The 16761-nt window shown below is 42.4% G+C and overlaps 1 protein-coding gene across 1 annotated transcript in view; it reads right to left on the bottom strand.

The window, feature by feature from the left end:
* IGHMBP2 (immunoglobulin mu DNA binding protein 2) overlaps positions 1–16761 on the bottom strand; it is a 48213-nt gene that overhangs the window by 17581 nt on the left and 13871 nt on the right. Inside the window, exons 8-11 of the mRNA XM_075837704.1 lie at positions 10543–10717; positions 5960–6142; positions 3727–3845; positions 2530–2624 (exon numbers count right to left, since the gene is read on the bottom strand). Of these exons, the coding sequence (XP_075693819.1) occupies positions 2530–2624; positions 3727–3845; positions 5960–6142; positions 10543–10717 (572 nt within the window). The remainder of the gene's footprint in view (positions 1–2529; positions 2625–3726; positions 3846–5959; positions 6143–10542; positions 10718–16761) is intronic.

Here is a 16761-nt window from a genome sequence, read left to right as displayed (position 1 = left end):
AATGGTGTGCAAAGGTGGACATTCACTTTAAATGGGAAGTCCACTTTGGACAAGATGTTTTTTTTTTTTTATTACGCGTCAAGAGTTTACACTCACCGCACATGTCAGGAGATCTTTCCGGTGTACATGACCAACGTTAACTAAAAGCATGATGTGAACAGATCCTTAGCTGTTAGAAATCGGTCTGACAACAAGCGTGTAAACTAATTCCATTGACAACCAGCAGAATTATGAATGCAGCTCTGGGCTATAAAACGGACTGTAACTCAGGATCAGCGTGAAAGTAAAGCAATGCACTTACAGTCCGTTTTATAGCCTGGAGCTGCATTCAAAATTCTGCTAGTTATCAATTAAATCAGTCGATACGCTTGTTGTCAGACAGATTTCTAACAGCTTAGGATCTGTTCACATCATGCTTTTGGTTAACGTTCGTCATGTACACCAGAAAGATCTCCTGACATGTTGTGCGGTAAATGTAAACTCTTGACGGATACTAAAAAAAAAAATTTAAAAAAATGTTATGGCGCTTCATGGACAGTATTGTAGTTACAGTGTAAGATTGCTCCTATTTATAGGACCAAGCTTACCTTTTTGATTTGTGCAAGATAGGCACAACACTGTTGTTGGTGTAGAAAAGGGATGTTGCAACGTCAATGGTATGGTAACCGTTTCTTTGCCTTTATATTGAAAAGCGTATTCGCATGCTGGCGCATGGCAAACAAATTTATGCCATAAGGACAATCTTTTGTCATGCATCTAGTCAATGGTCGCCTGTGGCTACGTTTGGCGTATATGCGCCTGGAGCATTCCCGGCGTATACGCCACATGTAAACAAAGAGCATGATATGAACACAGTTTAGGCTGTGGAAAGTAAGGTTTTGAAATTCAGATCTTCAGAGCTAGCTCTGTAAAAACAATGAGAAACCAAAGAATGCGGCAAGATTTCAGCTCTGGATTGTGAGTGCAATGCTAGACTATAAGAAGGCTGTTATGCGGGTTCAGTACACAAAATAATACAATGTATTTACAAAGTTACTCAACTTACATTGAGGTACATTAATTATATATACTGTAAATATATACACCGATCAGTCATAACATTGAAACCCCTGACATGTGAAGTGACTGACACTGATTATCTCAGATGACTTAGTTCCCGGTATGCATTCTTTAGAACCTGCCAAAAGTGGTGCAAAGAACGACACCCGATTTCCCGTGACAGGAACATGGGCAACCAAGGCTCATTGATTTGCGAGGGAAGCGAAGGCTAGTCCACCTGATCCGATCCCACAGAAGAATTACTGTAGCTTGTATTGCTGTAAAAGTTGATGCGGACTATGATAGAAAGGGGTCATTACACACAGTGCAGGGCTGTGTAGACGCAGAGCGGTCAGAGACCCCATGCTGACCCCTGTCCTCTGCCAAAAAGTGTCTACAATAGGCACATGAGTATTGGAACTGGAGCATAGTCACTGTATTGAGATCTGGGGAAGTAGGAAGCCAAGTCAACACCTTGAGCTCTTTTTATATGTTCCTCATACTATTCCTTAATAATTTTTTGCAGTGTGGCAGGGTGCATTATCCTTCTTAAAGAGGCCACTGCCACTAGGGAATACCATTGCCGTGAATGGGGTGTACTTGGTCTAAAACAATGTTAAGCTAGGTGGTACGTGTAAAAGTAAAATCCACGTGGTCCCAAGGTTTTACTCAGAGAAGGTACTGCCTCCCCCAGCTTGTCTTCTTCCCATAGTGCTATCTCTTCCCAGGTAAGCGACGCACACGCAAAAAGCCATCCACGTGATGTAGAAGAAAATACGATTCATCAGACCAAGCCATCATCTTCTATTGCTCCATGGTCCAGTTTTGACACTCACAATCTTATTTTAGGAACCTTGGCAGGGACAGGGGTCAGCATGGGCGCTATGACCAATCTGTGGCTACACAGTCCCATAGGCAGCAAGCTATGTTGCACTGTGTTATGACACCTAAATATCATCAGTAAATTTGTACTACGGTAGCTCTTCTGTGGGATAGGACCAGACGAGCTAGTCTTCGCTCCCCACGCCCATCAATTAGCCTCGGGTGTCTATGAACTTGTCAACAGTTCCCCGGGTTGTCCTTCCTAACGGGAACACCCAACAAGACCTGACATTTTGGAGATGCTCTGACGCAATAGTCTAGTCATTACAATTGGTCTCTTATCATAGTCACGCTTGCTCTATTTTACAGTTTCCAACACATCAACTTCAAGAACTGACTGTTAACTTGCTGTCTTATAAAGCCCCCTTGACAGGCGCCATTGTCATGAGATAATCAATGTTATTCACTTCACCTGTCAGTAGTTTTAATGTTATGGCTGAACGGTGTATACGCAAACCATAAAATGGTGTTCATAGGTAAACATATGGTTTACATTAAAAAGCGTACAGATATATTTATTTAGGGAAAAGAGTTGCTCTAAATTAAAGGGGTTTTCATAAAAAAAACATTGATGGCACTATAAGGACACCTGGAAATATTCCTCCTCACCTGGAGATTGTAAGGTGCTATAACCGCAATATCACGAGCTTTCAAGCCAGCGCTGGTCAGAGCCTGAATGTGTAAATCCACCAGCCGCACCTCACCTGGCAGGAACAAAAGCAACGCTATGAAGATTTGAAAGTAAACGAAACTTCAAATGGCATGAATACTGCAAAATGTATATTGCATTAGGTCTATCGTCGGAGAAAAGGGATAAAAAAAGCTAAAACCATTCATTTTTATTTTGTAGATATTTTCAAGGAGAAATTCTAGCCAATTTTCTATGATGTTTTAATTAATCTAGAACTTGGCTTTGGGAAGTAAAAAGAAAATTCCTAGGAGAGGCGCTCCTGTGTCCGTGGTATATACTGTATTTCTGGATGCTTCAAGTAGGTGAAGACGACTCTGGTGAGATAAAAGCATAGGGGCTAAAAAGATATAAAATGTTTGCAACGCGTTTTGACCTTGAACTAGTGTCTTCATCAGGCATCCAAACGCGTTTTATTCATTTTATATCTTTTTATCTCCTATGCCTAAGGGTTTTACCAACAAGGATAAATGTTGCATTTTTATCTCACCTCCTTGAAGCATCCAGAGATATATACCACGGACACGGGAGCGCCTCTCCTAGGAGTTGTTTATTTTTTTCTTCCCAAAACCAGATTCATCACCGGCTGAAGTCGTTCTTATACGGTCATTGCAGTGATTTGCTGTGAAACGCTTTACAATTGAGTTGTGCCGACCATCCTGCACAACCTGAGTAGGTGAGTTACCATTCTTTTTGATTGTTGTATGGTACAGAGTCTGACATATTTACCTTAGAGGAGCGCCTATTTCCCTCACCCCTTTTTTTTCCTTCTATCAAATTAATCTTGAAAGGTTGGTATTCCAGAAGTTGTCGGGTCCGGCAAATGCTGGATTAATGGACCAGACTTAATTGGTATCATGTGTTATGCTTAGTACAGGGTCCGATTGGGCAACGCATAACACAGAGACAATCGCTGTGCCACGTACCGTCCCTTTAAGCCCAGCACTAGGCATAATAGTGTTGTTCTGAGCATTTAAGTCAGTTTCCAGAGTTACTTTAAAGGATTTTTACATATTGAACATGTTAAAATGTAGGTTGTATTGCATGTAGTCATGGATATTAAATTCAGCAAAAGTTTTCTTCTATGACGCGAGTAATACTGTACAATATGACATTACCTGGATTGCCCTTAGACTGCTCATCTTCAATGTCTATCTCAAACAATCCGCAGTGTGCGGTATCAATAAGAAGTAATGGAATACTGGTCTCATCTGTTACTGCCACCCCTGGAAGATCTCTACAATAGGGAGCAGAAAACACATCCAATAATCTACCTGCTAGATTTTATGTAATGTTCACATCTGAAAGCATCTGTGTACCTAAAAGGGTTTTCCAAGTTTATAACAAAAAAAAAAAAAATACATAACAGTACCTTTGTACAGCATCTCTGTTTTGATGCTACAAGGGCTTTCTGTGGGTGGTATTATTATGTAAAGGACTGCAGTTCCCATGATTCCTCTTGCCTCATAGACATTACTTATATTTACAGCTGTTTGCATGACCATCTACTACAAGGCATAAGGTAGTGTTTTAATTATTCACTGTCTGCTACTCAGACACAGCTCGCCACTATCTGATCCCTCCAGAGACAGGCGGGGCATGGGAGTGCAGGGAGAAGTGGAGATAAGAGGCATGTGATGTGTTTGTGTCCCATACTACAGAGAGAGGGGAGATAACCACATGTTCAGTGTCACACAATCAGGAGAGAACACCAGAAGCATGATCATATGGATGCATGTGAGACTGACAGAGACATTTAAGCTACAGACAGCACAGTAAGGCTATTTTACATGGGCCGCTGATTGGGCAAACAAGCGTACGTTTGAATGCTTGCTCCCAATCATTGCCCTGTGTAACATGTCCGGCGATCAGCTGACAAATGAGCAATCGCTTGTTTGTCAGCTGATTGCATCTTTTATAAGGGGCAAAAAAAAAAAAATCATCTGTTGCCGCTATATCGCCGATCTGCGCTCATTAAGGGCAGGAATTCTGCCATTGTAAAAGAAGCCCAAATGACTAATCTCACTGAATGTAAAGCATTTGTACACACATTTTAAAGACTGGAAAACCCTTTAAAATATAAATGCAAATATTTCCTTAAATAGCAATTTCCTAACACAAGTGTTACACACAGAATTGCTCCCTTAGCAGCCGGACTGCAGGGCTTTCCATTCAAACCAATCAGTAGACACTTACTTTTTTTACAAGCCTGTATTGTGGGGCCCATGAGAATTATAAACTCCCAGTAGTCCTGCTTATTATTTGTAATGTAAAGTAAACCAATTCCTTGATACAGACGGAGCTTCCCCTTAAAGAGGCCCAACAGTTCTCTTGCAATGTCTGTATTAGTAAATACAGTACACAATTCTGGAGAATCTTTTATAAGAACTCTAAGCTGTGTCACTCCTCTGTTATTCCTCCTGGAAATGTAAAAATACATTTACAACTGGGTGTTACCATTCTCGTTCAATAAAATGTAGCCTTACACAGCCTGACATTGTCAGCACCGAATCGACAGTGTCAGTGTGTAGGGACCGGAACCACTGACAAGGGGAATGGTAATACCCAGTTTTCACCCAGAAAAGATGTTCTGGATTGTACTTTTATGGGGAATACAAGTATTTACTAAAACAGACATGTCAGGAGATATGAGAGGTCCACTTTAATGTGCTCCAAAAGGAGTAGAGCATTTCAGGTCATTCTGCACGATATATCTCATCATATGATCTATTCTCGCATCTTAACAGTTCGATAAGATCCCACCTTGGAACATGTCATGGTAAAATGAATGATGAAATAGAGTGCCTTGATATTAAAGCGGTTGTCCAAACATAAAAAGAGATCACCTATCCGTATGATAGGTGATCATTTTCTGAAAGATGGAAACTCCACCACTGGGACCCCCACCGATCATAGGATCGGGGGTCGCGAACCCTATGTTACTCCTCACAGCTTGACCACAGCAAGGAGGACATTGAATGGTGCTGTGGTCAAGCAAGCACGTTGCCACTCCATTTAAAACGCTTGGCTGTTTCCATTATTCTCAGATATAGAATAGAGCAGGGAACTCATGCTCGATCGCTGCTTCATTCAAGCTCATTCTCACTGCAGGAAGGGGTGTGGAGGAGGATCTGGGGATTAGGGACCCCCGTTCTCACGATCGGTGGGAGGCCCAGTAGATAGGTGATAATTTTTGTTTCTGGGAAAACCCCTTTTAATACATTTGGTAAAGTGAATTAAATTACTGCATACAGATACAGCATATAAAAGGCATGAGCTCAACTGATCTTTCTATATTGTAATAACACACACATTCTAGATGGTAATGACCGTAGATCACACTTGACTTACTTGAGTAAATGATGTGCAACAGAGGAATGTGATACCAGCTTCCCCCCGTACAGTGCATGTGAGGCCCACTGCATTATGCAGTCATGCATACGATATTGTACAGTCAGCATTTTCACTACACGGTCACCATACTTCTCTATTAACCGTTCCATCAAACTCAGGGACAGACCCTTAGATGCAGCCCTGTAGACAGAAGAATAGTGTAAGCTTTTATTATATGCACATGCTGCATGGTAAGGCATTTTCTACATGTAAATAGCTTTAAATTATACATTTTCTTATGTATTTATGTCATCCACATAGCGTACATCTGCTGCTTTATGTATGTTAAAATACAGGGCTACAAAACGGGACAGAAAATATTCCGACCTCACCTTGTAATATAAGGACAGCAGAAAAAGCAGGAAAAAATGATTTTGTCTGAAATTGCAAATAAAACTGATAAATATACAAATATCACACAATCCTGTATCTGGTAACGGTGCCCATGCACATTAGATAAGTCTGCTAAAGCCGCCGATCACAGCAGGACCACTTGACTATCTAATGTGTATTGGGGTGTCCCGACTCTACCCTGGTGGCAGAAATTGGATTTAAACATGCCCGATCCTCTATTCCCGTAGGAGATAAGCCGCTGCCAGGGATGTCTGACAGGGGGTTATTGCACCCTCCCCATTGAAAACACATGCATGGTTGGCCGAGCGTAAGTCTATGGGCAGCTTAAGATAACTGGCTGCAGAAGGAGCCTACGCCCACTGCTCTGTCTGCAATAGGAGGCAAAGATTGTTAGGCCCCGCCCGTCTCCTAGCCGAGGATGGGAGACAAATTACTGTGATAGACAAAGTATGGTAATTATCTTCTAATACGGTAATGTTTAGGGTAGAAATTCTCTTCAACTAAAAGGTGGAGTTTTCCTCTAAAAGTAATATGTCATTAGAAAATGATCTATTGTTTTAATTAAGTTTTTATGTGAAACATATTTTTTTAAGAACTTTTGGTGAGGTTTGGTGTATTTTTCATGTCATTATTTATATTAAAAAATAACCCTGAAGTCTTGCAGTTTTCACTGTGGCCACTGAGCCTTACAATAGACTGACCCTTCCTGTTCTGTAGAGATCACTTCTCAGCAGTCATCTCATTATCATCAGACGCAGGATTACAATGAAAGATAACACCTCTATATAGATTATACAGGATTCCCCATTCACAAAAGGCGATGGACACAACTCCCCTCCTTTCCCTTCCTGTACAATGACCTCTGCACAGGTCACAAAGCATGCCCACAACACTCTCACATAGAAGTCAATGGGTCCCCTCCTGTTCACAGGTTCCTATGGTCCATGTGGATGCTATAAAGCAACACTCTTAAAGCTGTTAACAGCAGCTCAAGCAAGTTGGCTGCCATAATCATGTACAGTTAATTAGAATGTAAAAAAAAAATAAAAATGTTTGTTTCACTACCTGGTTTTAATTAGTCCAAAAATTATATAATACATATAGGCGATGCATTCACTTTACAGCAAATAGGTACTGGGGGGGACAGGCATTTGTACGTTTAGACGTTATAGTCCTTCTAATTATCCAATATTTAATTAAAGTTTCAAACCCCCTGGAGCGAGGATACAAAATTAATCTATTACCGCTCTGCTCCTCACTAGATCACATAGCAATAATTAAAAAGAAACTTAAAAAAGTGCTAAAGTCACTGCTACTGAATCCATGTTGGGGTATGTTCACATGGCCTATTTGCAGCCGTTTTTCGGTGCGAAGACGGAAGCTGAACGCCTCCAAACATCTGCCCATTTGAAAAAAATTCCCCGTAAAAAGAGTGCATGTCACTTCTTGAGCCGTTTTCGGAGCCATTTTTCGTTGTGTTGATAGAAAAACAGCTCCAAAAGCGGCCGCAAAAAACGCCGATGCTTAAAAAACGGCTGAAAATGAGGGGCTGTTTTCCCTTGAAAACAGCTCCGTATTTTACAGCCGCTTTTAGTTTGCCGTGTGAATATGCCCTAATAGTCCAACATTCATTAATGAAACATAAATCTATCCGGCAACTAGTCTATTAAGCCAAGCTGATGCAGATATATAGTGAACGAGCTTGTATGACTCCCCTTCTCCCCACTTATTGCCAATATATAATTTTAGTAAATATAACTGAAATGACAGATGTGTTAAAATGCCGTCCCTATGTGCATCATCCATACAGGTTACTTTATGGACAGGATGCCATATAGATCTTAACGGGGGTATCCCACATCCAGAACGGACAAGTGTATGTAATCAAACAATCCTCCTGCTGCACCCGCAGTTCCAGATAAAAGCTTTCAGGGACTGAATGTTACATTAAACAGTTGAAGTATGTACACCCCTATTATCAGAGTCTTGCTTAAGTCCTCTAGATCCACGTTTACCCTTTCGCTGCCGAGGCAATTTTTACACTTCTGACATACACAAATAAAACCTGAATTATAACATAGAAACCTTTTATTATACCCCCATACCCATATACTTTATAACAGAAATCATCTTTAACATTGTAAAAATGGCACCCAGCACTTAAGGCCCAGTTCACGCTTGTTCTTTCTTGCAGCGGTTACACCTCGGACCTCCCATTGAAATCAACGGGAGGCACAGAAAGCATCTTTGGCAGCATTTTTTGCCCGTGGCGCTCAAAGCCTGCGGGCGAAAAACGCCATGAAAATTGCGGCAAGAAATTGCAGCAGGTCTAAATCTGCTTCAAAATTCCTTAAGTGTGATGAGGGCCTTACACTAATGGGCGCCTTCATGCAACTTTGCATCAAAGTGTAATGTTGTTTACAAAATGCATAAAAAGTCGAGTTTGTGAAGTTTGACCCCAAAAATCTCCTAATAATACAAGTTTAGGCTGTGCAGAGTTCATACATGTCACTTAGACCTATGTCTAAATGCACATATCTGCAATCCAGAGGTCAGTAAACATCAGACTCACAAAGTCGAGAAATGCCCTGTTTAGGTGCCGGGGGTGATTAGATGTGAAATTGCTCATCTACTCACCTCCGTAGTAGGAAAAGCTCCTGAATCCCCCCCCGGGTTACTGAAGACTGTACAGGGGGATAGATGAGTGACAGGCTGTGATTATTCTTCCTGATGTCATTTGCAACTCCCCCTCCCTTACAAAGACACAAAACTAGAAATAAAACTTTCCATCCTACTCCCCGAGTTCAAATGAGTGTTGCGCCCTGAATATTGCACCTAGAACTTTGAGCTTGGTATCATTGAAAGGCAAGATACTTTAATATGATGCAAAGAGCTAAGCTTAAAGGGGTTATGTGGGGAGCGAAAAATATTGTCAGTGTACTCTCTGCAGTATGTGAGCGCACTCGCTAAGATACATTCTGGACCCCCGTCGCGCTGATAATGAGAATTAAATATATTTTTATAGCGCTGGCGGGGGACCGGAAGTCTAGCTGCACAGTCTCCCTTTATGACGACTCGACTCTTCGTCACGTGACCGGCCCTGCTGTACTCTATGTAATCAATGTACTACATAGAGTACAGCGGGCAGGTCATATGACGAAGAGTCGAGTCGTCATAAAGGGAGACTGTGCAAATAGACCTCCGGTCCCCCGCCAGCGCTATAAAAATCTATTAAAACCTCAATCAGCATGACGGGGGACCAGAATGTATATTAGGGAGTGTACTCACATACTTCAGAGAGTACACTGCTAATACGTTTCGGTCCCCACATAACCCCTTATATTGTAGTCACAGCAGGCATTTAAAGTCATGACGTATTACATACATCCTTGGCAGTGAAAGGGCTAAAACAGTGCTAGTAAATATATGTAAGACTAGGACTCCACGGTAACACAGTGTCGCCCATGATTTTCGGTAAAATCACTGCATTACTCAATGTTTCCCTAGGTAAAAGAAACTTACAAGGAAAAAAAATGACTGTCAGATTCTTTTCAATTTTTACAAGAGAAACAATTAAGTCGCCCGCTAGACGCAGTAATGCTGTGATATCACCGCCAATCGTAAAAGTAGTGACCTTAAGGGATGAATAATTTTCAGGACCTCTTAGGCCTTATTTGCAGGAGCGTGGCGCATCTCGGATGTGAAAAACTGCAGTTTTTCACGTCCGAGGTGCATCCGTGCTCAGCGCTGCGGGACGCGATGTCACACATCCCGCATAGATGAGAGTCTATGGAGGGATGCGTGATGCGTGACGCGTGAAAAAATAGGACATGTCCTATTTTCTCACGGACCCTTCAGACGGTCCGTTGAAACAACGGCTGTGTGAACGTCCCTATTGAATCACAAAGGTCCGTGGGATGGCTGTTGTTTCAATGGCCGTCACACGGATGTTTACCACGCTGGTGTAAAGAAGGCCTTACTGTAATCCCATTAAAGCTCAATCCTAACATGGCTGGTAACCGCAAATAATACATTGCACTCAATAGCAAAACAAATGAAATATGATAGACTTTTTAGCGCAAAGTGTCTCTTTACGTAAATCCCTTCTTATGTAGATGTCTTTACGGCTCTGACATATTGCGAAGATTTTCATTGATTACTGGGGTCAGTACAGACAGTCTTCTTACTTGTGTGAGATGATGGTGGGCGGTAGCTGTTTGTGATCACCGGCCAGGATACACTTCTTCGCCTGCAGTAGTGCGATCCAGCAGCTCGCTTCTAACGCCTGAGCACACTCATCAATCACTAACAGGTCAAAGTAATTATCAGGAAGCAGCTTCAGAGGGCCATCCGGGGATGCACCTGGCACAGGGAATAAGTTGGATATAGATCGATGAGCCTACGAAGCAGTAATTTCGCAATGAACAATTATTGGTAATTAGCATAGAAAATACACTTTTCCAAATGAAATGGCGTGTGGACGTGGCGCCAAGCCAGGATTCTGAGATCATTACACAATCTGTTTGCGGAGATTAGGTTGACATTTGCAGCCTGGAAGCCAAACCAAGTCCAAAACCTTGTGAAGATGACATCAGTCATGTGTAAAGACTTTGCTGGAAAATATAGAGACTGTACTGCCCTATATTCAACCATTGGCTTCTTCTATGAGGTTATATTCTAAAGATCAGATATGTCATTTTATTGCGTCCTTCATCCAAATCGACATCAATGCCTTAGTCACTGGTTTCTAACAGAAAATATTTTTAACCAATAATAGTATGCAGTTCTCTTTCCTGGCTCTTGCCTCCCATGGCACTTCAGTTCCTCTTGACCCGTCGTGACTCATAAATACCATGGTAACTCAGACACTTATCTAATACAGAATAAACGAAGATACACTAATAGAATAAAGCAGCTACATCTCAGTTTAATGCAAAAACATAAGGCTGCCAAAGATTGCTTTTACCACCCTAAAAATTATACACTAACTAGATAATCAATATTTAGACAAAAACAAAATATCAGAATTTAAAAAAAAAAAAAATACAGTCATATTCCACTAATCTGATGTTGGAGACGGCATATTTATAGAGGTAATACAGGATTAATAAAACATTGTTGCTTTCTTACAGAAACAGCACCACACCTGCCTACAGGGTGTGTCTGGTATTGCAGCTTGGTTCCATTGAAGGGAATGGGGTTGAGCTGCAATACCACACACAACCTGTGGAAAGGTGTGGCTCTGTTATTGGAAGAAAGCAGTCATGTTTTTTTAATCCTCGACAGACTCCTTAAGCTTTTCTGAAGAGGTGGGTTCTCAGATGCTTTGGAAAGTTTGGAAGGTGGGAAATAGTCTGATATGTGTGTTAGCGAGTTCCATTGTACGTTGGATTAGTTGGAGACTATCTATGGGGGGAGCAGATGAGAGGAAAGCAGAGAAAAAGGTCTTGTGAGGACCAGAGATTATTTGCGGGGAGGTATCGGTAGATTAGGGCAGAGATTATCTATATATATATATATGGGAAGCCAGCGAATGGACTGGCAGAGAGGAGAGGCAGTAGAGGAATGGGGGGGGGGGGGAAGAGGTGGATTAACCGGGAAGGGGTGCAAGAGTGTTAGAGGGGAGCGCACAGAAAAGATGTTGCAGTAGTTTAGACGGGAGATTATAAGGGCATGTACAAGCATTTTGTGGTCTCGAGGTTGAGGAAGGAGCAGATTTGAGAAATTTTCTTGAGGTGGAAGTGGCAGAAGGAGGTAAAAGGCTTGGATGTGTGGCCTGAAGGACGGGGTAGAAGCAAATGTTATCCAGAGGCAGCAAAAGTGTCAAAAGCATAAAAAGGTGGTATTGAAAGCCATGGGATTTTAGAAGTTGTCCTAGGCCAAAGAGATGGAGGTAGGAAGAGGATGTCCAAAGAAGATAGATAGATAGATAGATAGATAGATAGATAGATAGATAGATAGATAGATAGATAGATAGATAGATAGATAGATAGATAAAGCGGTCTGCAAAAAAAAAATCTAAAATCAATGGGACTATAATTCCCCCATCATAATCCCTTGTGGAAATCAAAGCTGGTGAAAGCAAAACGAGTAGACATAGCCCTCCAATTCCCCCCCTCTCTGCAGTGTCTGGTCGGCTGCTGTGTACACATGTATACAGAGCAGTATGTCAAATCAGCGGCCTAAAGGGCAGTGGGGAGGGACACACTCCGCTCATGAATTCCCTGGACTCATATCTATGAATCTGGTGTATTCTTTCAGAACTTCTATTAGCCAAATGGCCCATATCTTTTGTGTGCCATTGTGGCTACTAGGAGTACTAACCTGTAGCTGTAATATGCTGCCTTAACATACATCATCATATCAAGCTGACAGATCCACTTTAAACATTGATGACCTACCCTCATCAAACATTTGATCGGTTAGGGTCCGAACTCCATGACCTACACAATGAAGGGGTTGTGGCGCACCTGAAAACTGCAGTCCCAGACTAGGCTGCCCGTACGGATGAGCCACTGTGCCCGTGTAAACAATGAAGCGGATACTGCGGAATAATGAACCAGAAAGTCTATCGGTCTATTATACAATGTGACGCACCCTCTATGCTCAGAATTGGTGCACGTTTCATCATGCAGCAGGAACGATCCAAGTAAACGTCTAAAGTATAAAAATCTACTGTGAAGAAACAGGGGTCGGAGGATCGCCTTTGATAGACAGGCTGTCACAATCGTCAGATCCTATTGAGCTTTTGTGGGATGCGCTTCACTGGAAGGTCAAATAAAAACGCCTAACAAGCCAGTCACATCTCTGGGAAGAGCTACATAAGGCCTGCCTTGAAATTTCTCCTAAACACATCTTCAAATGTCTGGAGAATTCTTCTAGGAATGTAAAGGTTGAGGATTGAAAAGCTACATGAAATAAAAGTTATAATATCAGTGTATTGGATAATAATGCCATGATAACAATAACAAAAAGACACAGGTTTCCCAAAGATTCTAGGCATCTATAGAGCATCTAGGCATCTACAGGATTCTGTAATATAGTTTGTGCTTTCAGACAGCCCCCTAGATGTGACATCAGGGACTGCAATTTTACAGTGTGTCTATTAGTTCACAAAATTAGGAAGGAACTGAACCTTCCCATTTGACCCTACTACCAACCAATGACAATAGATATACTGTAAAGCACCATGGGGAGAAATATACGGTCGAGTCCCATTATTATGCCCAGCAGCTGATATCCAGAGTAACTGCCGTGTGCATCACGGACAGCAGCTAGACGGGCTGGGAGTCACTTAATAAGGTGCTGGTCGGTTGTCTCAGGTATCTGGGGCCATGCTGATTGCAGAGCATCCCACATTCATAGAGCCAACAAGATTGATCGAGGTCCCACAGATGCTCAATTGGGTTCAAGTCTGGTGAATTAGGGGGCCAGGGAAGTACTTGGAAGTCTTGGTTGTTCTCTTCCAACCACTATCGGACATTTATAGCCGTGTGATATGTCGCATTGTCTTGCTGGAAGATTCCATCTGCCACAGGGAAGACAATCAGCATGTACGGGTGGACGTGATCTGTAACGATGGATTCATACCCAAATCGGTTCAGAGCCTTCCACATGATGAGTGGCCCAGAGAATGCCGTAAAAAAATTCCCTAGACCATAACGCTGCCGCCACCAGCTTGTGTTCTTCCAGCAATGGTTGCAGGGGGTTTGTTCTCTGATGGTTCTCAGTTGACACACCAACGTCCATCCGTTCGATGAAGCAGAAAACGTGACTCGGTGATCCAATTCTGATACTTCCGTGCAAATTGAAGCCCTTTTTTCCGATGCACCTTTGTTAGCTTAGGAGCAGTGACCATCTGTCTGCTTCGGAGCCGCTTATGCAGTAGGGTTCGCTACATTGTTGTTTTAGACAAACGTCTGGTAGCCCCTTGGTTGATTTTCACGGTGAGCTGCTCCGCTAGTGCGTGTCATTCGTCCCTTGCACACATTCGTAGCCGATGTGCACCTCTTTCATCAATGGCACGTGGTGCTCCGCAGTTTCCATGTCGGTTATTCCCAATGGTGCCATTTGTCCACTCACAATACACTTTCACCACAGCAGCACGCGAACAGTTCACAAACTGCGCTGTTTGGGAAATACTGCCACCATTGGCCCGAAAGCCAATAATCCTCCCTTATTACAACTCTGATAAATCACCCCTTTTACCCATGGCAACAATGAGTGATATGATCAGACAGCCTATCACCCACCTTACATACCTACCAAGCCAGCCCACGACACATCTCTTCCTTCATGGGCTATGCGCTGCCGACATCTAAAGTAGGAGGTGGTCATAATAATGTGACCTGACTGTGTATAGAAATATAAAACCTCTAGTCTAATTACTAATGGAGCACCAACTACAGAACTGCCACAGGGTTTAACACTAAATTATTGGAGGATCAAAGCTCAGTTATTTCTCCTATAAACCAAGCACAAATCTACTAACTGTTTTGACTAGAAAAGCTTAATTTTCTATTGCTCATATATATATCTAAATACACTATATGGACAAAAAAATTGGGACACACCCCTCTTAATCATTGAATTCAAGTGTTTCATTCAGTGCCGTTGCCACAGGTGTATAAAATTCAGCACTAGCCATGTAGTCGACTTTACAAACACTGATGAAAAAATGGGTCGTTCTAAAGAGCTCACTGAATTCCAGTGTGGTACTGTAATTGGACGCCACTGTTATTACAAGTCAGTTCGTGAAAGGTTTTCCCTCCTACTGTAGATATTCCACAATCAACTGTGAGTGATATTATTGTAAAGTGGGAGCGTTTAGTAACCACAGCAACTCAGCCACGAAGTGGAGACCACGTAAAGTGCGTGGTCGCCAAGTGATGTGGCGCCTAGTACATAAAAGTCACCAACGCTCTGCTGACTCCATAACTGCAGAGCTCCAAACCTCCTCTGGCATTAACATCTGCACAAAAACTGGGCGCTGGGAGATTCATGGCATGGGTTTCCATGGTCGAGCAGCTGCATGCAAACCTCACATCACCAAGCACAATGCCAAGCAGCGGATGTACTGGTGTAAAGCATGCTGGCACTGGACTCTGGAGAAGTGGAAATGTGTTCTGTGGCCTTCGGTGCTAGACTGGCAGGGGCGAGTATTTAAAAAACTGCCAAACTTGTGGGGTTTTCTTGTGCAATGGTGTTGAGAGTATACGAAGAACGGTGTGATCGAGGAAAAACAGCCAGCGAAAGGGAATCATATGGAAGTCAACGAGGAAAGGGGTCAGAGTATGTCAAGCATTGTTCTCACTAATATCTAGTGGTATCTATGCCACGGTGAATTGTAGCGGTTCTGAAAGCCAATGGAGGTCCAACACGCTACTAAATGGGTGTCTCTAATAAAGCGGCCATTCGGTGTTTATGGATATATACCGTACCTGTGTGTATTATAAATATGTATATACTTGACCTTGGTGACACAGGCACAGAGTATAAGTATATACAGGTAAGGTGGGGGGGGGGTTAGTCCATCTCCCCTTCTTGTATTAGGGAATACCTCAGGTCTACGTGATTGCGGCCCTGCGTGATCCTGGTGCCCCCCACTTTCATTTTTGCTTTTGTGGGTTGCGTGTGTTCACCAGTGTGGGCTGTCTTGAGTTCCCCCTTGAGGAAGGTCACAGTCCCAAAAACGATGAGGGAGCCATAGGCCAGCAACTCCAGAGCTCATTGAAGGCTGTGCATTGTAGAGTCGACGCTCTGTAGAGCATGGCGGAGAGAGTTCTCCTCACGATGTCATGGGGTGTAAAGTCTTTGCAGGGTGGTGCAGCGATGTGAAGAGAGGTGGAACTCCAGGGGGTCATGTAATGGGGGAGAGAGGGTTAGAAATGGATAGGTGGCTATGCTGGTGCTTCCAAGGATAGTGCCGTGGCTCTGCTCTTCTGCTTAGCATTCAATCTCATGCGTAGAAATATGAATGATGCTGATTTCAAAGAATAAAAATGCCTTTACAGGGGTCATTGATGCCTATAGAGGCATTATAGCAACCTCTGTCCCCGCTGACCATGAAGTGATGGTATATCCTAGGGATATGACACAACTTCTTTTGATGGTAATATCTCTCTAAAGTCACTGCATTCTTGCAGAGTTATGTTTAACTTGTACTTATGATAATGACATTACAGTGTGGAATTGCTATTTATGCAATTCCCCAATACAGTGTTTAGGGTACATCAAAGTTGTTGTTTTATTTTATTGAAGTCACATGAATGGCAGAATAAACGTACATAAACAACCGCATAGAAGACTTATAAATCTTGACAAAGTCAGTCAAATATGAGAAAGAAATATGAGCCAGTATGCAATATCCCCAAAAAAAATAAAAAAAACAATTGAAAAAAAAAAAA

The sequence above is a fragment of the Rhinoderma darwinii genome, chromosome 9 (assembly GCF_050947455.1).
Source record: "Rhinoderma darwinii isolate aRhiDar2 chromosome 9, aRhiDar2.hap1, whole genome shotgun sequence".
Taxonomy (NCBI): domain Eukaryota; kingdom Metazoa; phylum Chordata; class Amphibia; order Anura; family Rhinodermatidae; genus Rhinoderma; species Rhinoderma darwinii.
This window is presented reverse-complemented; position numbering and strand designations above follow the sequence as displayed.